The sequence below is a fragment of the Erythrolamprus reginae genome, chromosome 13 (assembly GCF_031021105.1).
Source record: "Erythrolamprus reginae isolate rEryReg1 chromosome 13, rEryReg1.hap1, whole genome shotgun sequence".
Lineage (NCBI taxonomy): Eukaryota > Metazoa > Chordata > Lepidosauria > Squamata > Dipsadidae > Erythrolamprus > Erythrolamprus reginae.
Window position 1 is genome coordinate 855,952 of NC_091962.1, and position 22,123 is coordinate 878,074.

The 22,123-nt window shown below is 47.0% G+C and overlaps 1 protein-coding gene across 1 annotated transcript in view; it reads right to left on the reverse strand.

Annotated features, from left to right (window-relative positions):
• Positions 1-679: 679 nt before the first annotated feature.
• Positions 680-22,123, reverse strand: part of ATG2A (autophagy related 2A) — a 94,673-nt gene continuing 73,229 nt past the window's right edge. Inside the window, 11 exon segments of the mRNA XM_070766508.1 lie at positions 680-1,691; positions 4,310-4,462; positions 4,920-5,074; positions 5,859-5,980; positions 6,786-6,868; positions 9,401-9,473; positions 10,780-10,906; positions 12,350-12,434; positions 15,323-15,424; positions 16,672-16,869; positions 18,192-18,327. Coding sequence (XP_070622609.1) covers positions 1,455-1,691; positions 4,310-4,462; positions 4,920-5,074; positions 5,859-5,980; positions 6,786-6,868; positions 9,401-9,473; positions 10,780-10,906; positions 12,350-12,434; positions 15,323-15,424; positions 16,672-16,869; positions 18,192-18,327 — 1,471 coding nt within the window. The 3' untranslated portion in view covers positions 680-1,454.

Genomic DNA, 22,123 nt, shown 5'->3' on the forward strand with positions numbered 1-22,123 from the left:
AAGACTTGTGGACTTCAACTCCCAGAATTCTGGGAGTTGAAGTCCACAAGTCTTAAAGTTGCCATGTTTGGGGACCTCTGGTGTAGGGTCTCCCCCTTGGATGGGGGTTGGACCTGATGACTTACCAGGTCTCTTCCAACTCTGTTAATCTGTTAAAAACATTGCACAAATGCTAATATCGGTAGTCCTCAAGTTACGACCATAATGGACATGTCTGTCCCTAAGTCAGACGTTTGTGAGCTTTGCTCATTTTATGACATTTCTTGGCAAAGTAAATCCTTCCATTTGTTAAGCTAGGGACCAAATTAACTGACCCTGATTTCCCCATAACAATTTTTTCAAAAAATAACTAACAAGAGTTGGAAGGGACCTTGTGGGTCATCTAGTCCAACCCACTGCCCAAGCAGGAGACCCGACACCATTTCTGACCGATGGCAGTCCAGCCTCTTCTTGAAAGCCTCCAGGGCAACTTCTGTCCTTTTCTCGTTAAATGAGCTGTCAGGGGCTTCTTATAACCGCTTTATAGACCACACATAGAATACCGTGTCCAGTTCTGGTCACCCCCAAGGCAACTCGAAAGATCCAACCAAACCCAGAAAACTGAGCCTTGATCTAACCTTGGCAAGATGAACCCATCGTGGGATCGGATTTAAGCGAAGCTAGGATTAAATAAACTCAGTTTGTTTTTTAAAAAAACCTTGATTGGATACATCACGCATTTGGCCTCAAACAATAAACCATCTTTTTTTTTTTTTGCCCAGATTCTGTGAGCTGGATCTCCAGATACTTAGCGTAGGGGAGAATTCCCAGAAAAAGTCCAAAGGAAAAAAGTCAAAATGACATTTGGCCAAAACTGCCGGCTCGACTCTTTCGAATCCGGCTCCTTTGCGGAAAGCCCACGAACCGGAGCGATGGCACCCCAGTGTGGCCCGACCTGGTTTTGGAAGTCCATCCAGGGAGCGGAAAAAAACAGGCGAATGCAAACATTACAGGCTGTTCTGTCTGGGTTTTCCTATTCCCAGGAGCCCAACCTGCCAATCATTAAGCCGGGATCTGACCAGGATCCAAGCGAGCAAGAGCTGAAAACAAGTCACATCCTTTTAATCTCAAAAGTTGGTTTTCTCTCCCTTCCAGCCTGCTCTCCCCGTCCCCAAGTGCTTTTCGTGGTGGAGGGGGGAGAGAACAGAGCTGCAGACCATGCATCAAATTGGGGGGGAGGCAGTGAGAGACACCCCCCCAAAAAAAGTACAGAAATAAGGGTGAGGCGGGAGGAGATGGCCACCAACCCCTCGTGGTCCATACAGGATCCGGTGGGTTGGATTGGTGGGCTCGTGGCCGGGGCATATTGGCCCCCTTGTCTCACAGTTATGGCCGCTTCCTCCGTGGCTGTGCAAATGACCAAGCGGGCGCCTGGGTCCGTGGTTCGGGGGGGGTGTAAAGGAGCCCCCCCTCGGCTAATCCTGGCTCTCTTCCAAGCGCCACTTGAGCGATTCTTCCTTCAGGGCGTCGGGTTTGATCTGGTTGCGCATGCCGCCCAGGAGGTTGGAGGTGGCTTCGGAGGCCACGATCAGCGGCTTGACCACGGTGGGAGGGATCTGGCGCAGGACGCCGCCCACGGCTCCCGTGATGCCTTTCTGCTCGTGCCCACGAGCCGCTACGTCGCAGATAGCCTGAGCCGTGTCTATGACACCCTGGGAGGGGAGGGAGACAAGAAAGAGGCGTTGATGACATAGAAACATAGAAGACTGACGGCAGAAAAAGACCTCCTGGTCCATCTAGTCTGCCCTTATACTATTTCCAGTATTTTATCTTAGGATGGATCTATGTTTATCCCAGGCATGTTTAAATTCAGTTCCTGTGGATTTATCTACCACATCTGCTGGAAGTTTGTTCCAAGGATCCACTACTCTTTCAGTAAAATAATATTTCCTCACGTTGCTTTTGATCTTTCCCCCAACTAACTTCAGATTATGTCCCCTTGTTCTTGTGTTCACTTTCCTATTAAAAACACTTCCCTCCTGGACCTTATTTAACCCTTTGACATATTTAAATGTTTCGATCATGTCCCCCCTTTTCCTTCTGTCCTCCAGACTATACAGATTGAGTTCATTAAGTCTTTCCTGATACGTTTTATGCTTAAGACTTTCCACCATTCTTGTAGCCCGTCTTTGGACCCGTTCAATTTTGTCAATATCTTTTTGTAGGTGAGGTCTCTAGAACTGGACACAGTATTCCAAATGGGGTCTCACCAGCACTCTATACAGCGGGATCATAATCTCCCTCTTCCTGCTTGTTATATGCTATGCAGCCAAGCATTCTACTTGTTTTCCCTACTGCCTGACCGCACTGACAAGAAAGGGTCTCTCCGTTCAGCCCCCTGGATTGAGAGTGGAGTTACGACCACGACCGGGCCCAAAAACAACTGTCGGTGAGCCAGCCAGGTTTGTTAACTGGATTTCCCCAAATTTCATGACCTTTTCCTGCCACCGTCATGAAGCCAATCGCTGCAGCTGTTAAGTTAGGAACCCGGTCGCTAAGTGAATCTGGGGATTGCGTGACCCCCAGGCATGACTCATAAATCAACTGAGTCACTTGTCAAGCATCTGAATTTTGATCAGGGGACCAAGGGGATGTCGCAACGTCATAAGTGTGGAAAGTGGTCCTTGATAAAAAGCAATCAAGGACCATTTTCTGCACTTACAAAGTTGTGACATCCCCGTGGGTCCTGTAACCGTGACTAAAGAAACGGTTTTGGGTGCAGGCGACCAGTATGAGGTCTCCTGCTTCGGCAGGGGGGTTATTATTATTATTATTATTATTATTATTATTATTATTATTATTATCATTATTATTATTATTATTAATTAGATTTGTATGCCGTCCCTCTCCGTAGACCTGGGGTGGCTCACAACTGTGATAAAAACAATACATGGCAACAAATCTAATAATTAAAATCTAAAATAACAGTTTTACATTAAAAAGTCTAAAAAGAAAAAAAAACCCAATGTAGATAAAATGCATACACACAGTCATATCATGCACAAAATTACATAGGCAAGGGGGGGATGTCTCAGTTCCCCCAAGCCTGACGACAGAGGTGGGTTTTAAGGAGTTTACAAAAGGCAAGGAGGGTGGGGGCTGTCCTAATCTCTGGGGGGAGTTGATTCCAGAGCGTCGGAGCCACCACAGAGAAGGCTCTTCCCCTGGGTCCCGCCAGACGACATTGTTTAGTCGACGGGACCTGGAAAAGACCAACTCTGTGAGACCTAACCGGCAGCTGGGATTTGTGCAGCAGAAGGCGGTCTCGCAGATATCCTGGTCTGGTGCCATGAAGGGCTTGGACTACATGACCTCCATTGCTCTGTGCATTTGTTTGGGGGAGGGGGGTCAGCAACTGGCCGGCATTTATGGTCGGTTGTGGCATCCCGCAGTTCCGTGATCATGAATGACAATATAGTATTTTGGTTTTGCCTGAAAACTGTCCCTCCTGTTTTAAGATAAGTTAACAAGAGGTTTTGCTTAACAACCGCAGCCTGACTTAGCAGCTGTGGACTCGCTTAAAACAATGACTGCCAATTAGGTAGCCAACTGGACAGGCAGGCCAGCTAGAAATCGGACAACTGGGAGTTCTAATTCCAGCCAAGCTGGATCACTTTGAGCCGAACACTCTCTTGGAGCCCCTCAAAAGAGACAATGGCAAAGAGAAATTTCTGAAACACTTTGGCAGGGATTTGTCCAGATCAGAGGTTTTCAAACATGGCCATTTTAAGAGTTGTGGACGTCAACTCCCAGAATTCCCCAGCCAGTGCAGCATAGAGTTGACGTCCACAAGTCTTAAAGTGGCCAAGTTTGAAGAGCTGGCTGGAGAATCCTGGGAGTTAAAGTCCACAGGTCTTAAAGTCGTGACAGCTGTCAGCCTGGATAGCTTCAAAGCAGGATTAGACAGATTCATGGATGCCAAATGTATCGGTGGTTATTGAAACGGATGTCCATGTGCCGCCTCTATGTTGGTTAGGCAGGCAGAATTCCCTTGGGTACCACTTGTTTTGCCTTCTCTTTCTGTTCAAGATCCCCATGGGCCACTTTGGGACACTGAATGCTGGACTCGATGGGCTTTGGCCTAATTCAGCATGGCTCTTCTTATGTTCTTATGTAAGTGGCCAAGTTTGAAGACCTCTGGTCCAGACGAACTCCGAGAATCAAACAGGATTGAATAAAAGTTGGGGGGAGGGAATAGAAAAAGGATGTCAGCCCCCACCCCACCAAAGATGGGGCTAAATCTCTCCCCCAACCCTCCTCGGCAACCCACCTCGCGCACAGTGTCGTAGGCCTTGGCCACCCCTTCGCGTAGATCGGCCGGCTGATGACCCCGACGTAGCTTGCGGGCGTACTTCCTGTCTGGCAGGGCGCGGGACGGTGGAGCGGTGGGGGACAGGATGTCGTAGACGGTCTCGGCCGTGGCCTGAAAGCAGGAAAAGAGAGAGGAGGGAGGGGTAAGGTTGGACATCTATAGGGAGGGAAGGGCTACGTTTCCCACAGAGAAGGGGCAGACTGGGGGGGTCTAGGTCAGGGCTGGGCAGCTATGACGACCGTGTAATCTGTGGACTTCAACTCCCAGAATTCCTGGGCTTCGATTCCTGTGACCTGGAAATCTAGAGGTGGTAGAGTTGCATTCTGGGAGTTGAAGTCCACAGATGATATTTTGTGTGGCTCGGGAATTCTGGGAATTGAAGTCTAAAAGTGGGGCATTTGTCTGGCTCAGGAATTCTGGGAGCTGAAGTCCACACGTCATACACTCACCATCGTTGCCCATCCTTGAGTCTAGATTCAGCTTCTCCCAAACATCCCATTTTGGGTGGGGCTCTGGGAAAGCCCCACCCTCCTTCCCTCCCTTCCTGGGCGGACCCCTCCATGGAAACCTGAATAGCCTGCACCAGGCGGTTGCTGAGCTCGAGAGCCGCCGAGGCGGTGGAGGTGCCAAAGGAGGCGGCACCACGTTGCAGTCCGCGGATGATGCGCCCGTCCTTGCGGTACTGCTCGATGGGCAGCCAGAAGAGGTCCCGCAGGCCGTGGACTGTTGTGGGGGGGGGGGGGTCGAGGAGGAGAGGAAAAAAGGGGGAAGTGGATGAGAAGAAGCAAAGTGTCTATCTGGATCAATTATTAGAAAGCAAACCCACACACGCTTGAAACATTGATCAATTATTTACACAGTGTAAAAAATTCACACAAAGATGTGATTATTTACAACAAGTCCAGCAAGAAATAAGCGAATTCTCAGGCATTTCAGGCTGACAGCATTCCCGTCTAAGGAGCATCGATAACAGTCCGGGATGCCAGCCAGCTCGAGGCATAAATCTTCTCTAATGAGATGCCTCTGGTTTTTTTCACTTCAGAGCTTAAACGGCTTCTGTAAAAGCAGGAATTGAAATCCATGGACTGAGAAGCAGTCTCTCGCGGCACCGTCTTCATGATGAGCCTTGCTTGCCACACCTCTTCTCCCATCAACCCCTCCTATAAATACTAGGAGCTAATCAATGTCTAGACCCCCTTCCAGAGAGATATTTATGCCTAGCTCTCATTCTTCTAACCCTTGCATCTAAGAGAGGGTCCTCAAAGTCCCCATCGTCCTCTGATTCAGACACTACCCTAACTAGGGGTTCTACACAGTCTCTGGTGGTTCCCCAAGCCCTAACCCTCACACTCAGAGACTCAGATGGCAAGAACACTGGCCTGTGATGCCAGTACTCCTCAAAATCCATGATCAGCTGAGCTGGACGTGGACCACTCACAACCCAAGGTCTGCAAGTCACCCATTCACTTCCCACCACAACGCTGAGCAGAGAGAGGGGGCCACTCACAGAGCTGCACAAAGGAGTGCATGGGACCGACTCCACCCAGGATGCCGGGCAGCTGGTTTTTACGGATGTCCGTCAGCCACTCGGTCAGGGCGTAGCTGACCACCTTCTCCACCCCCAGCAGCCTGGAAAGAGAGAAAAAGGACACTGATGGGGGAAGCATACAAAGGTGCTTTTTCAAGACGCAAATTTACTTTCTGGTTTTTCTTTGAAAAACAGAAGCTTCATCAGCTCTGACTGGATGGTGGCAAATGTTTGCACTATGTACATAACAGTTGGATTTGGCAATACATAAACAAGCTAACAACGAATGCTTGTATATATTGAAACACTATAGCTTTAAGAGTTAGTGTTGAGAATTGCCACAAGAGGGAGCCAGTAGCATGATTCTCTCTCATTGTCTCTGTTATTTCCCCTCCTCTTTCCTGGCCACATATTAACAGAGTTGCAAGGGACCTTGGAGGTCATCTAGTCCAACCCCACAGCCAAGCAGGGGACCCTACACAATTTCTGACAGATGTCAGTCCAGTCTCTTCTTGAAAGCCTCCAGATGAGAGCCAGGGTGGCACAGTGGTTAGAGTGCAGCACTGCAGGCTACTTCAGCTAACTGCTAGCTGTAGTTCAGCAGTTCAAATCTCACCACCGGCTCAAGGTTGACTCAACCTTCCGTCCTTCCCAGGTGGGTCAAATGAGGACCCAGATTGTTGGGGGCAAGAGGCTGACTCTGTAAACAGCTTAGAGGGGGCTTAAAAGCACTGTGAAGCGGTAGATAAGTCTAAATGCTTTTGTTAGATGGACCATGAGGTCTTTTTCTGCTGTAAGTCTTCTATGTTTCTATGTTAATGCTATTGCTATATTCAGAAATCAATCAGATAATATCTGCCCCACACTTCCCTGACCTCTAAGTAACAGAGGAAAGGATTTTTTTACCCATGGCGACAGCACAGTCGCTTCAATTTCAGCTCGGAGCAGTTGAGTTGAGCCAAACCGATCAGGATGCCAGCGAAGGTGCCCTGGTGGGGAAGGAAACAACGAGAGGGGAATAATGCTTGTTATCAAGTTTTAAAGGTTTAATTCCAACATTTTTAACCCTTGACATTTTAATTGTCACACGTTGCTTTCGTAGTTTGAGGTTCTCCTGCATACACCGTCCAGGGTCCCCCTTTTTGGAGGGAGGCTGGCGGTGGAGTAATGCGAGATACAAATAAATTAAATAAATTAAAATACGTTTGTGTGAACTCAAATCATAACAGAGCTGGAAGGGACCTTGGAGTGCCATAGGTTTGCCATTACGGCCCTATACCATATCAATCGATCGATCAATCAGAATAGAGCTAGAAGAGACCTTGGAGGTCTTCTAGTCCAACCCCTGCTCAAGCAAGAGAACCTATATTGTTTCAGGCAAGTGGCTGTCCAGTCTCTCCTTTAAAAACCTCCAGTGATGGAGCATCCACAACTCCTGGTGGCAAGCTGTTCCACCGGTTAATTATACTCATCGTTAGGACGTTTCTCCTTAATTTCAGGTTGCTTCTCTCCTTGGTTTGTTTCCATCCATTATTTCTTGTCCTGCCTTTCAAAAATAAACCCCCTCTTCTTTGTGGCAGACCCTCAAATCCTGGAACGCTGCTATCATGGGACCCCTAGTCCTTCTTTTCTGTAAACTGGCCAGGCCCAAATCCTGCAGCCGTTCTTCATGGTTTTTTTGCCTCTAGGCCTTTGATGCTTTTAGTTGCTCTTCTCCACACTTTTTGCAAAAGTCTCAACATCTTTTGTGTTCTGCCGGGCTCTCTGGTAGGAGCCTCCCGAAAATTCAAGGGTACAAATTTCAGACACACACACACGTTTGAAAATTCAAAACAATGTTCTTTATCACAAAAGTCAAAATAAACAAAGCACTCTTTTTGCATTGCAAAGAGCACTCTTCCCAAAACAACCGGGTAGTCTGTACAATTTCCCTTAAGCAGTCATTAAGTACTTAGCTAGCAGCTGTGAAGAAACTTCACACCCCTTCTTCTTCCAACGAAGTGAGACAGACACACACACACATGTTGCTCTGCTTTGTTTTCCAAGGTGTGAAAAGGCAACAAATTCCAGAAAACACACCATTCCTGACGAACTCCGATCAGATATTCTTCCACAATGGCCAAACCCACGTGCTGCTATTTATAGCAGCAGCCCTAATTACTGGAGCCCCACCCAAACACAGGTGGCTGCTCTAATCTCCTGTAATATATCCTTACTTGGTCTTTTCTACGCATAATTCTGCGCTTGTATGGGTCCATAATGTCATCATCCGAATCAAAGGAAGATAATGGAGATTGACTGCCTGGGCTGTGTGCCAAGCCCTCCTCTGCCGAGTCACTCCCACCTCCTTCTTCTTCGTCCGAGGAAACTAAACTCTGAACTGATTCTGTCGGCAATAACACAGGCCTGTGACATGTTGAAGTTTCCCCTGCATCCACCTCCCCATTCCCTGGGGCAGGAGCTGGGCCAGAGCCAACCACAACATTTTGTAATCTGGTGACCAAAACTGGATTTAGCATTACAGGCGTGGCCTTCTTGAAGATTTAACATAAAATGTATCAGGAAAGACTTCATGAACTCCATCTGTCTAGTCTGGAGGGCAGAAGGAAAAGGGGGACATGATCGAAACATTTAAATATGTTAAAGGGTTAAATAAGGTCCAGGAGGGAAGTGTTTTTAATAGGAAAGTGAACACAAGAACAAGGGGACACAATCTGAAGTTAGTTGGGGGGAAAGATCAAAAGCAACGTGAGAAAATGTTATTTTACTGAAAGAGTAGTAGATCCTTGGAACAAACTTCCAGCAGACATGGAAGATAAATCCACAGTCACTGAATTTAAACATGCCTGGGATAAACATATATCCATCCTAAGATAAAATACAGGAAATAGTATAAGGGCAGACTAGATGGACCATGAGGTCTTTTTCTGCTGTCAGTCTTCTATGTTTCTATTTGTAAAGCGGTACTAATCCTTCACACAATTTTGATTTCTATGCCCTGTGTTTATACATCCGAGGGTTGTATTAGCATTTTTGGTGGTGGCTGCACACAGCGGGCTCATGTTTAAGGGATCGTCCTCTGGGACTCCAAAGTCCATCTCACAGTTAATTGTTTTTGAGCCTGGTCTTGCCTAAAACTGTCCTTGTACCTTTGGTTTTTCTAAGGAGAAATTTCCCAACAGAGCCTCCAGACATTTGGGGATGCTCCGACCCTGGAAATTTTTAAAGCGATTGGATAAAATGTCTGAAATAGTCTAGGGTTTCCTGCCTGAGCAGGGGGTTGGACTAGAACAGGAGTAGGCAAAGTTGGCTCTTCTGTGACATGTGGACTTCAACTCCCAGAATTCCTGAGCTAGCATGATTGGCTCAGGAAGTCTGGGAGTTGAAGTCCACAAGTCATAGAAGAGCCAACTTTGCCTACTCCCGGAGTAGAAGACCTCCAAGGTCCCTTCTGACTATGTCAGTCTGTAATTTCGGTGAACTTGGGAGGCAAAGGGCTTGGCGTTGGCTAAACTACTCACCACCTGGTCTACAGTGACATGCTTCCCGTGGTAATCCAGCCAAATGGGGACTTCAGAGGTGAACCGGAACTCTCTGAGGAGGAGGAGGGAGAAGAACAGCTGGTTTGAGGGCCTCTCTTGTCTTTTGGAGAGGCAGGCAAAGGAGGGGAAGCTTTGGGCATCAAACTTTTAACACCCATCTTTATGGAAAATCTGTCATCAGTGCCCCATGGAGGTCTGGAATAACTCTCAGCCTTCCTTCCTTCCTTCCTTCCTTCCTTCCTTCCTTCCTTCCTCTCTCCCTTCCTTCCTTCCTTCCTTTCTATTTCTATGCTTCCCTTCTCGAAGCGACTCATTGCTAAGCAAACAGTTGTAACTCAAGGACTACAGTACTTGTAATTAACACCCATCTCTTTGAAGGATCTCTCCCCGCCCTCTCTCCCTCCCTCCCTCCCTCCCTCCCTCTGTCTGTCTGTGTGTGTGTGTGTTTCTGTCCCTCTGTCTCTCTCTCTTTTTTTCTATCTGTGTTTGTTATCTCTCTCTTTCAGCCTGTCTCTGTCTCTCTCTCTCTCTGTGTATCCCTCTGTCTTTCTTTTTGTCTCTGGTCTCTCTTTCTTTCTCTCTCTCTCTGTCTGTCTCTTTCTTTCTCTCTACCTCTCTTTCTGTGTCTCTCTCTTTCTCTCTTTCTTTATCTCCCTGTCTCTTTCTCCCTCTCTGTCTGTCTCTCTCTCTCTGTCCCTCTCTGTCTTTCTTTCTGTCTCTGTTTCTCTCTCCCTCTCTTTCAGTCTGTCTCTCTCTCCCTCCCTCTGTCTGTCTGTCTCTTTCTCTCCCCCTTTCTGTCTGTCTGTCTGTCTCTGCCGCTCTTTCTTTCTTTCTCCCTCCGTTTGTCTTTCTATCTGTGTGTGTCTTTCTCTCTGTCTGTCTGTTTCTGTCTCTCATTCTTTCTCTCTATCCCACTGTCTCTGTCTCTCTCTGTTTCTGTTTCTCTTTCTCTCTTTCTGTCTCTCTCTGTGTTTCCCTCTCTCTCTCTCTCTCTCTCTCTCTCTCTCCCTTTGTCTCTCTGCCTGTGTATCTGACTCTCTCTCACATAAACATACACACACATATGGAAAAGGAGTTAAGCCTTGATTGCACACCACCGTCAGAATTGTTTTTTAACAAAACCTCTGCATTCTCGTCTAATGGGTCCCGCCTCTGGAAATGCTAACCTTCAAAAATTAGATTTAATGCTAAGCTGGCTGGGGAATCCTAGGAGCTGAAGTCCACCCGTCTTCAACTTGCTGAGGTTGGAAAAGAGGGCTCCATCTAAACTCTGGAGGGGCACCACCCCTCATTACAGTGAGGGTCCCCACCCCTACAATCCCTTTCCTGCCCGCCCCCAGCCCCACCTGCATCCATACCGGAAATATATGGGCTGCTCGGAGGAAGAAGAAGCGCTAGAGCTGTTTTCACTGGTCGTGGTCTCCACCGAGGTCTCCATCAATCTTTCGGCTGCCTCGATGTCCTTCCCGGGGGACTCGACACAACCTGGAGGGGTGAAACTCTTTTTGAAGGCCCTTCTTGACCCACAAAAGTCCTCCCGACCCTCCTCTGCACACCCGGGATGTGAAACAAGCACCCATCATCCCCAGCCAAAGAAAGACAAAAGGCAGAAGAACAGCAACCTGGACTGGGAGGTTGGGCCCTCTCGATAGGACAAAAAGAGGACCTTTGCACAGGTTCGCCTGGTGCACCAATTGTGACCCTATTTGGATCAGGAGGCTCTTCTCACGGTCACCCACGCCCTTATCACCTCACAGTTAGACTACTATAACACGCCCTACATGGGGCTGCCCCTGAAGAATGTTCGGACACTCCAGCTTGTCCAGAATGCAGCCACGTGAGCAGTTGTGGGTGCACGTAGGTCAGTGGAACCTTTTTTCCCTTGGGTGCTGAAAAAGAGTACACGCACGCTATCGCGCATGCGTGAATGGCCACACCCATAATTTAATGACTGGGGAGGGGAAAAACAGCTTCCCCACCCTGTGGAGGCTCTCTGGAGGCCGGAAATGGCCTATTTCCCAACTGCTAATGAGCCCAGTAGGCTCGTGTTTCACCCTCCTCTGACTCCAAAGGCTTCCCCAGAGCCAGGGGAGAGTAAAAAAGCCCTCCCCCATCCCCCAGAGGTCCTCTGAAGGCCGAAAACGCCCTCCCAGAGCCTCTGTGTGAGCCAAAAATCAGCTGGCCAGCACACACATGCACATTGGAGCTGAGCTAGGGCAACGGCTTGTGTGCCATCAGATATGGCTCTGCGTGCCACCTGTGGCGCCCATGCCATGGGTTCACTATCACTGATCTAGATACTCCCACATTACACCAACTCTCCACAAGCTGTGCTGGCAGGGAAGAGAAAGGAAGGAAGGAAGGAAGGAAGGAAGGAAGGAAGGAAGGAAGGAGGGAGGGAGGGAGGGAGGGAGGGAGGGAGGGAGGGAGAGAGGGAGGGAAGGAGGGAGGGAAGGAAGGAAGGAGGGAGGGATGAAGGAAAGGAAGGAGGGAAGGAAGGAAGGAAAGAAAGAAGGAGGGCGGGAGGGAGGGAGGCAGCGAGGGAAGGAAGGAAGGAAGGCGGGAGGGAGGGAGGCCACAAGGCAGCGAGGAAGAAGGAAACGAAGGAAGGAAGGAGGGAAGGAAGGAGGGTAGGAGGGAGGGAGGAAAGAAGGGAGGGAAGAAGGAAAAGAAGGAGGGAAGGAAGGAAGGAAGTAGGGAGGGAAGGAAGGACAATAGCATTATATACTGCTTCACAGTGCTTCTACAGCCCTCTCTAAGCAGTTTACAGAGTCAGCCTCTTGACCCCAACAATCTGAGTCCTCATTTTACCGACCTCGGAAAGACGTAAGGCCGAGTCAACCTTCAGCTGGGGAGGATCGTACTCCTGGAGTGAGCAATGAGTCAACCTGCTGCGCCAGTATAGATCATGGTTAAGGAGGGACCTACCTTCAGAGCCGGCTTCCATGGGCACAACGGGATTGATGCTGGCCGCCACGCTGGTGAAAAAGTCTTTGAGGAAAAACAAGGCGTCCTAGAAGGAGAAGGAGAGCAGAGATGAAGGGACGTCCATCTTTCTCCCTTGGAAGCCCCAACTCAGGTGCTTCCCAACTCTCAGGTGGACCCAACCAGGTGAGCTAATTCTATGGGTGGGACTTCAGCTTATAAAAGTTCACAATAACAATTCGAAGTGACAACAGCCCTGAAAAAAGTGACCTACGACCATTTTGCAAACTGATGGTCGTCGCAAGATCTGCAAACATCAATTCTGGATTCAATTGTGGTCATAGGTAGAGGACTACCTGTACTTAAATTGACAGAATATTGCAAGTCAGAAGGTACAATACTCTCCCCCCCTCCCCATCTCTTTTACAGCCTGAGAAACTCGGGAGGGTTTCTTCTGAGCCTATTTCTCCTCCCATTATACAGCTCTGGACTAAGCTGTCTCTTATCCGACTGTTCTCTAACGCTACATTGAATGTTTCAATTCTGAAAGAACAAATCTCCCATTAGCGTCTTTTACAGCCTGAGAAACTCGGGAGGGTTTCTTCTGAGCCCTTTTCTTTGCCCGTTATACAGTTATGGGCTAAGTTGTCTCTTATCCGGCTGCTCCCTAAAGCTTCACTAATAGAATCTTTTAAGTCTAAAAGCAAAAATTTCCCACTCGTGTCATTTAGAGCCTGAGAAACTAAGGAGGGTTTCTTCTAAACCTTTTCCTTCGCCCGTTATACAGTTATGGGCTAAACCAGTGATGGCAAACCTATGGCACGGGTGCCACATAGAGCCATATCTGTTGACACATGAGCCGTTGCCCTAGCTCAGCTCCAACGTGCATGTGTGTGCCAGTCACCTTATTTTTGGCTCGGACAGAGGCTCTGGGAGGGCGCTTTTGGCTTTCAGAGAGCCCCCGGAGGTACGGGGAGGGCGTTTTTCCCCTCCTCCGGCTATAGGGAAGCCTTTGGAGCCTGGGGAGGGTGTTGGTTATCACCTATCAAGCCCTTCATGGCACCGGACCAGGGTATCTACAAGACTGCCTTCTGCCACACGAATCCCAGCGACCAGTTAGGTCCCACAGAGTTGGCCTTCTCCGGGTCCCGTCAACAAAACAATGTCGTTTGGCGGGGCCCAGGGGAAGAACCTTCTCTGTGGCAACCCTGGCCCTCTGGACCCAACTCCCCCCGGAGATTAGAATTGCCCCCACCCTCCTTGCCTTTCGTAAACTCCTTAAAACCCACCTCTGTCGTCAAGCGTGGGGGAACTGAGACATCTCCCCCTGCCTATGTAGTTCTAGTGCATGATATGACTGTATGTATGTTTTTTACATTGGGGTTCCTTGCTTTTTAGCTTTTTAAATGTATAATTGTTATCTTAGATTTTAATTATTAGATTTGTCACTATATATTGTTTTTGTCACTGTTGTGAGTCGCCCCAAGTCTGCGGAGAGGGGCGGCATACAAATCTAATAAATAATAATAATAATAATAATAATAATAATAATAATAATAATAATAATAATAATTAAAAAAAAATATACAAGCCTACTGGGCCCACCAGAAGTTGGGAAACAGGCCATTTCTGGCCTCCAGGGGCCCTCTGGGGGGGCAGGGGAAGCTATTTTCGCCCTCCCCGGGCATCGAATTATGGGTATGGGCACTTGTGCAAGCGTGATAGCGCAATTTGTTATCACTGGGCTAAGGTGTCTATTATCCGACTGTTCCCTAAAGCTTCACTAATAGAATCTTTCCATTCTGAAAGTAAAAACCTCTCACTTTTAGAGGCTGAGAAACTAGGGAGGGTTCTGTTAGTACAGGGTACATGTGTGTTAGGGTACATGTGTGTTCTAGGGTACATGTGTGTTAGGGTACATGTGTGTTCTAGGGTACATGTGTGTTAGGGATTGCCATTATAAACTGCATATTGTAAACTGTTAATGTTCAAGGCTATGTCGTCATTGAAGCTATAAAAGCTCATGGTCTTGCCCAGTCACTTCCTTGTTACTTTACTTTTACCCGAGACGGGGGAGTCGTGTCTAAGCTCTGTGCTTGTATAAGCTTCGTGCTTTATCTGTATTGTATAAGCTTCGTGCTTTATCTGTATTGTATAAGCTTCGTGCTTTATCTGTATTGTATAAGCTTCGTGCTTTATCTGTATTGTATAAGCTTCGTGCTTTATCTGTATTGTATAAGCTTCGTGCTTTATCTGTATTGTATAAGCTTCGTGCTTTATCTGTATTGTATAAGCTTCGTGCTTTATCTGTATTGTATAAGCTTCGTGCTTTATCTGTATTGTATAAGCTTCGTGCTTTATCTGTATTGTATAAGCTTCGTGCTTTATCTGTATTGTATAAGCTTCGTGCTTTATCTGTATTGTATAAGCTTCGTGCTTTATCTATATTATATTGTAGCTTTGTGCTTGTTATCTATAGTCTGTTTTGCTCTGTATTTGCTACGTGCATATTTTGGAGTGTTTATATTTTGTTTATATGTAAATAATACTTATTTAACTAAGTCTGTGTCTTGGCTTTATCACACATCCACGCTCTGTTAAAATTCTCTGCTTGGTATTGTCGAAGGTTTCATAGCTTAGCTAACCGAGACAAACCAACAGGTTCCTCCTGAGCTTTTTTCTTTGCCCATTATAACAGCTCTGGGCTAACTTGCCCCTTATCTAATTGCTCCCTAGACAGGCTCCTTGACCCACTCTCCCAAGATCTTTCCCACCACGTTCCCTTCTCTTTCCAAGCAAGTTTGGAAAGGTCAGCCAGGACTACAAAAGTGGAAGGATTCAGATACCCCTCCCCGTCTTGGTTTTGCCCAATTCATGCAAAGGTGGGTAGCTGAGTTGCAAGTAGCTAAATCCATCCACCGTCTCCCAAATCCTGGCTGAGCTTGTGACCCCCATCAACAGGGAGTCGTACTTTACCTGGTCTATGTTGAGTCGGAGAGGCATCAGGGAGACCCTTAGGCAGCACTCGGGACCCCCCACGCCAGCTTCGGGGCAGACGTGGAGAGCTTTGACGGTGAGCTGGAAGAAGAAAAAAGAAGGGAGAGAATTGGAATTGCCGGCTGAGAATTTCTGGGAGTTTTAACAGATTAAGAGAGTTGGAAGGGACTTTGCAGGTCATCTAGTCCAACCCCACCACCACCACAGGAGATCAGCAGAAGTAGCTTGCAGTACTGCACTCTAACCACTGCGCCACTGAGGCTCTTCAATAAAATTATATCCAATAAAGTTATACTTTTAGGAATTCAAAGATCCTGGGTTCGCTAGTTGGATCGTTGACAAATATCTGGCCAGATGCCCAGGGCAGGTTCACTACTCCTTGGCTACAACGTACAGATCCCTGCCCCAAAGTCTGTAGAGATTCTCCATCATCCTGTTGTGGTTAGCTCTGGCCCAGCTCCTGCCCCAAGGAATGTGCAGGTGGATGTGGGGGAAACATCCACATGCCTGTTTTGCTCCTGATGGAATCTGCCGACGAAGCCTCCTCTGACCAAGGAAGCGTGAGTGACAGGTAAGAGGGGAGTTTGGCAGACAGCCCAGGAGGAGATCAATTATCTGTATCATCCCTGGATTCTGAACAAGAATTAATGACACATCCACGCATGCGTAGAATGATGCATAGGAGGCAACAACTGAAGGATTATTACAAGAGAAAATGAGGCCACCTGTGGTTGGGTGGGGCTGCTGTAATTAGTGCTACAGATAAAAGTGCAGCATGCTGGTTTAGCCTCATGGTAGTTTATCTGATTCATTGTTTCGTCAAGATCATGGTTTTTTGTACTGTTCAGGATTGTGTGTGTGGACTCTCTGGACTTTAGAGTTGGACTCAATTTCCCAGTTATTGGGTGAGCAATTGGACTGCACCTGTGCCTCGTGTGTACCAGAAAATCCCTTTGACATTTAAAAACGGAGCTGTTTCTGTTTTTCTGTTTATAAAAACGTTTGGGTTTTCCTTTTATTGTGTGGTGTGTGTCTTCCTGGACTAATTACTCTGTAATTACGGGTGGTTGAAACACGCCGGCAGAACACATCCATTGTCCCAAAGGTGCTTTTTCAAGAGGCAACTGGACTGAAGTGCTTCAGTGACTCTCTAAAAAGGATGCAAATGACCAGCTGTCTGCAAGGAGTATAAATCCTTCCATTCCCCACCATCAGAGATGAAGAAGCTTCTCAGATGACAAGCAAAATGTCTTCAAAAGAAATATAACAAAGAAAGTCCAGTTTCCCCCTGAAAAACCACCTGCTCCAAGGGGAGATCTGGTCCTTACCATGTTAGAATGGGCCCTCCGGGGCAGGAGCTCGCTGCTGTACAGATACAGGAACTTGTTGATCTGTGAGGAGGCCAGGCGGTCTCGGATCTCCAGCTCTTGGACAACAAACACCTGCCTGGCTAAGGGCTGCTCCTCCGATTCCAAAGACGGCTTCTCGGACACTCTACCTGAGTAGGATTCGTGCTGGAAACTCACCTGAGAGCAGAGAGGAAGGGGGAAGCATCACTGATACCGAACAAGCTATGTATACAGACCGACTTTGGGCTTCTTTACTACAGGTAGTCTGTCTGTCAAGCCACTTTGGAACTTCAGTGTTGCCACACACTGGAGTTGAGGGAGGGGGGCATTATAGACAATTGGGCGTTTCTAGTCGAAACAAAAATACTTTCCCTTGAGAATCAAGGACATTCTTCTTGGTCAGAGGAAGGTGGAGCGATGTCATTGGCAACCAGAGAGTGCCATGACTGGACCATATGACCAAACTTTTAATGAGGTGAAAACCTCGAAACTTTCAGAGTCGGTTTTCACCAGATCTGTGCCAATAAGATATACCCAATAAAGCTGTTCTTTGAGGAATCTACCTGCCTCGGACTTTTGCTGGCTATGGGTCTATTACTTGGAACCATGGCACAGTCCTCAACTTACGACCATAACTGACTTCAGAATTTATGCCCCTAAGTGAGACGTTCTTTCTTTTTCTTCCCGCTCCTCTTTTTTCTCTTCTCTCTTTCTGTCTTTTTTTCCTTTCCTGTTGCTCTTTCTTTCTTTCTCTCTTCTCATCTCCTTTCTCTCCCTCTCTCCTTTTCTCTTTGCTCTTACATACAGTGATACCTCATCTTACAAACCTCTCGTTATACAAACTTTTCAAGATACAAACCCGGGGTTTAAGATTTTTTTGCCTCTTCTTCCAAACTATTTTCACCTTACAAACCCAAGCCGCCGCCAATGGGGAACCCCAGCTCCAGACTTCCGTTGCCAGCAAAGCGCCCGTTTTTGTGCTGCTGGGATTCCCCTGTACCATCACAAAAACACGGAAGTCTGGAGGTGGGGTTTCCCATGGAGGGGAGCCTCAGGGGAATCCCAGCAGTGGAAAAATGGGCGCTTCGGCTGGCAAAAGGGGTGAGTTTTGGGCTTGCACGCATTAATCTCTTTTCCATTGATTCCTATGGGAAATATTGTTTCATCTTACGAACATTTCTACTTACAAACCTCGTGCCGGAACCAATTAAGTTCGTAAGACGAGGTATCACTGTATTCTCTTTTTTTCCACCTTTCTTTTTTCTTCTCTCTTCTAGTGTCTCTTCTCTCTTTCTGTCTTTTATTCTATCGTCTTTCTTTTATTTTCTCTCTCTCTTCTCATCTCCTTTCTCTTTCTCTTTTTCTTTCCTCTTCCCCACATGTGGGACCCCTGCTGGCTCTTCTGTCTGCCCCCAAACTGACCCAAAATCAAGGCTGCTTGGGAACCAGAAACACACACCCCCAATCCACCCCTGCAGAGCAGCCCCTGCCCGTCTCACCTTCGTAAGCTGGATTTCCATCAGCAGGTCGTGGATACGGCCGGGGCCTCCTTGAGCCCGCCAGGAGCTTTGGGGTCGGCTGGGCACCGAAGACCGAGAGGGGGAGGAACGGCTGCTGGGAAGGTTTGATTTCGTCCTGAAATTGGGAAGAGGTGGGGATCAGGTATTAGCTGTTATTAATACCCCTCTTCCTCAAAGATCTGAACAATCCCTTGCCAGCATGATATATTTATTATTTTATTCATTAATTGGATTTATATGCCGCCCCTCTCCGAGGACTCGGGCCGGCTTACAATGTACAATGTACATTTAAATACAACTGTTTTAATTACTGGATTTGCACTGTATTTGTTGCTGTGAGCCGCCCCGAGTCTTTGGAGAGGGGCGACATATAAATCTAATTATTAATAATAATAATAATAATAATAATAATAATAATAATAATAATAAAAAATACATTAATTAATTAAAGTTAAAAATCTAAAAACCTAAAAAACAATTAAAATGCATTCATATCCATTCAGTCAACAAACTCACCATACATTCATCGGCCAGGGGGCAGAGTCTATTGACCCCAAGCCTGGCAGCATAGATGAGTCTTCAGACTCTGTATGGGTAGGTAGGTAGGTAGGTAGGTAGATAGATAGATAGATAAATAGGTAGATAGATAGATAGATGAAGGTATGTAGGTATGTAGGTAGATAGATAGATAGGTAGATAGATAGATGAAGGTAGGTAGGTAGATGTAGGTAGGTAGGTAGATAGATAGGTAGATAGATAGGTAGATAGATAGATGAAGGTAGGTAGGTAGGTTGGTAGGTAGGTAGATAGATGAAGCTAGTTAGGTAGATATATAGATAGGTAGATAGATAGTTGAAGGTAGGTAGGTAGGTAGGTAGATGAAGGTAGGTAGGTAGGTAAGTAGGTAGATAGATAGATGAAGGTAGATAGGTAAATAGATAGGTAGATAGATCTATGAAGGTAGGTATGTAGATAGATAGGTAGATAGGTAGATAGATAGATAGATGAAGGTAGGTAGGTAGGTAGATAGGTAGATAGATAGATGAAGGTAGGTAGGTAGATAGATAGGTAGATAGATGTAGGTAGGTAGGTAGATAGGTAGATAGATAGGTAGGTAGGTAGGTAGGTATGTAGATAGATAGATGAAGGTAGATAGGTAGGTAGGTAGGTAGGTAGGTAGGTAGGTAGATAGATAGATAGGTAGGTAGATAGATAGATGAAGTTAGGTAGGTAGATAGGTAGATAGATAGATAGGTAGGTAGGTAGATAGATAGATAGATACATAGATGAAGGTAGGTAGATAGATAGATGAAGGTAGGTAGGTAGGTAGATAAGTAGATAGGTAGATAGATAGATGAAGGTAGATAGGTAGGTAGATAAGTAGATAGGTAGATAGATAGATGAAGGTAGGAAGGTAGATAGATAGATGAAGTTATGTAGGTAGGTAGGTAGATAGACGAAGGTAGGTAGGTAGGTAGGTAGATAGATAGATAGATAGATAGATAGATAGATAGATAGATAGATAGATAGATAGATAGATAGATAGATAGATGAAGGTCGGTAGATAGGTAGATAGGTAGATAGATAGCTAGATACATAGATGAAGGTAGGTAGGTAGGTAGGTAGATGAAGGTAGGTAGGTAGGTAGATAAGTAGATAGGTAGATAGATAGATGAAGGTAGATAGGTAGGTAGATAAGTAGATAGGTAGATAGATAGATGAAGGTAGGAAGGTAGATAGATAGATGAAGTTATGTAGGTAGGTAGGTAGATAGATGAAGGTAGGTAGGTAGATAGATAGATAGGAAGATAGATAGATGAAGGTAGGTAGATAGGTAGGTAGATAGGTAGGTAGGTAGATAGATAGGTAGATAGATAAATGAAGGTAGGTAGGTAGGAAGATAGATAGGTAGGTAGGTAGATAGATAGGTAGATAGATAAATGAAGGTAGGTAGGTAGATAGATAGATGAAGATAGGTAGGTAGGTAGGTAGGTAGATAGATAGATGAAGGTAAGTAGGTAGATAGATAGGTAGGTAGGTAGGTAGATAGATAGATAGATTTATTTATTTATTTATTTATTTATTGGATTTGTATGCCGCCCCTTTCCAGAGACTCGGGGCGGCTAACAGCGACAATAAAACAGTGTACAATAGTAATTTGGTATTGATGATTAAAAATCAATTAATATAAAAACCAAACATACATACAAACATACCATGCATAGAATTGTAAAGGCCTAGGGGGAAAGAGGATCTCAATTCCCCCATGCCTGGCGGCAGAGATCGGTTTTAAGTTGTTTACGAAAGGCAAGGAGGGTGGGGGCAGTTCTAATCTCTGGGGGGAGTTGGTTCCAGAGGGCCGGGGCCGCCACAGAGAAGGCTCTTCCCCTGGGTCCCGCCAGGCGACATTGCTTAGTTGACGGGACCCGGAGAAGATCCACTCTGTGGGACCTAACTGGTCGCTGGGATTCGTGCAGCAGAAGGCGGTCCCTGAGGTAATCTGGTCCGGTGCCATGAAGGGCTTTATAGGTCATAACCAACACTTTGAATTGTGACCGGAAACTGATCGGCAACCAATGCAGATTGCGGAGTGTTGGTGTAACATGGGCATATTTGGGAAAGCCCATGATTGCTCTCGCAGCTGCATTCTGCACGATCTGAAGTTTCCGAACATTTTTCAAAGGTAGCCCCATGTAGAGAGCGTTACAGTAGTCAAGCCTCGAGGTGATGAGGGCATGAGTGACCGTGAGCAGTGACTCCCGGTCCAAGTAGGGTCGCAACTGGTGCACCATGCGAACCTGGGCAAACGTCCCCCTCGCCACAGCTGAAAGATGTTTCTCTAATGTGAGCTGTGGATCGAGGAGGACGCCCAAGTTGCGAACCTTCTCTGAGGGGGCCAGTGATTCTCCCCCCAGAGTAATGGACGGGCAGATGGAGTTGTCCTTGGGAGGTAAGATCCACAGCCACTCCGTCTTGTCTGGGTTGAGTTTGAGCTTGTTGACACTCATCCAGGCCCTAACATCCTCCAGGCACCGGCCCATCACTTCCACTGCTTCGTTGGCTGGACATGGGGTGGAGATGTATAACTGGGTATCATCGGCGTATTGATGATACCTCACCCCATGCCCTTGGATGATCTCACCTAGCGGTTTCATGTAGATATTAAATAGCAGGGGGGAGAGGACCGACCCCTGAGGCACCCCACAAGGGAGAGACCTAGAGGTCGACCTCTGATCCCCTACTAACACCGACTGCGACCGACCAGAGAGGTATGAGGAGAACCACTGAAGAACAGTGCCTCCCACTCCCAACCCCTCTAGTCGGTGCAGAAGGATACCATGGTCGATGGTATCGAAAGCCGCTGAGAGGTCAAGAAGCACCAGGACAGAGGACAAGCCCCTGTCCTGGGCCCGCCAGAGACCATCCATCAACGCGAACAAAGCAGTTTCCGTGCTGTAGCCGGGCCTGAATCCAGACTGTTGAGGACCTAGATAATCGGCTTCTTCCAAGGACCGCTGGAGCTGAAGTGCCACCACCTTCTCAACAACCTTCCCCATAAAGGGAAGGTTGGAGACTGGACGGTAGTTATTGAGTATGGCTGGGTCCAGGGAAGGCTTCTTGAGGAGGGGGCGCACAAGTGCCTCCTTATAAGGAGCCGGAAAGGACCCACTCCCCAAGGAGGCGTTGACAATCTCCCGGACCCAGCTCCGTGTCACCTCTCGACTGACCGAAACCAACCAAGAGGGACACGGATCCAGTAGACAGGTGGCGGAACACACAGCTCCAATGGCCAACATTATGATGTTGTTTCTACTCAAAACTCTCAACACACTGTTCAGATAGATGTGGAACTTTTTATGTTTATTTAAAAAATATGTATCAATAAAACATATACGGTGGTACCTCTACCT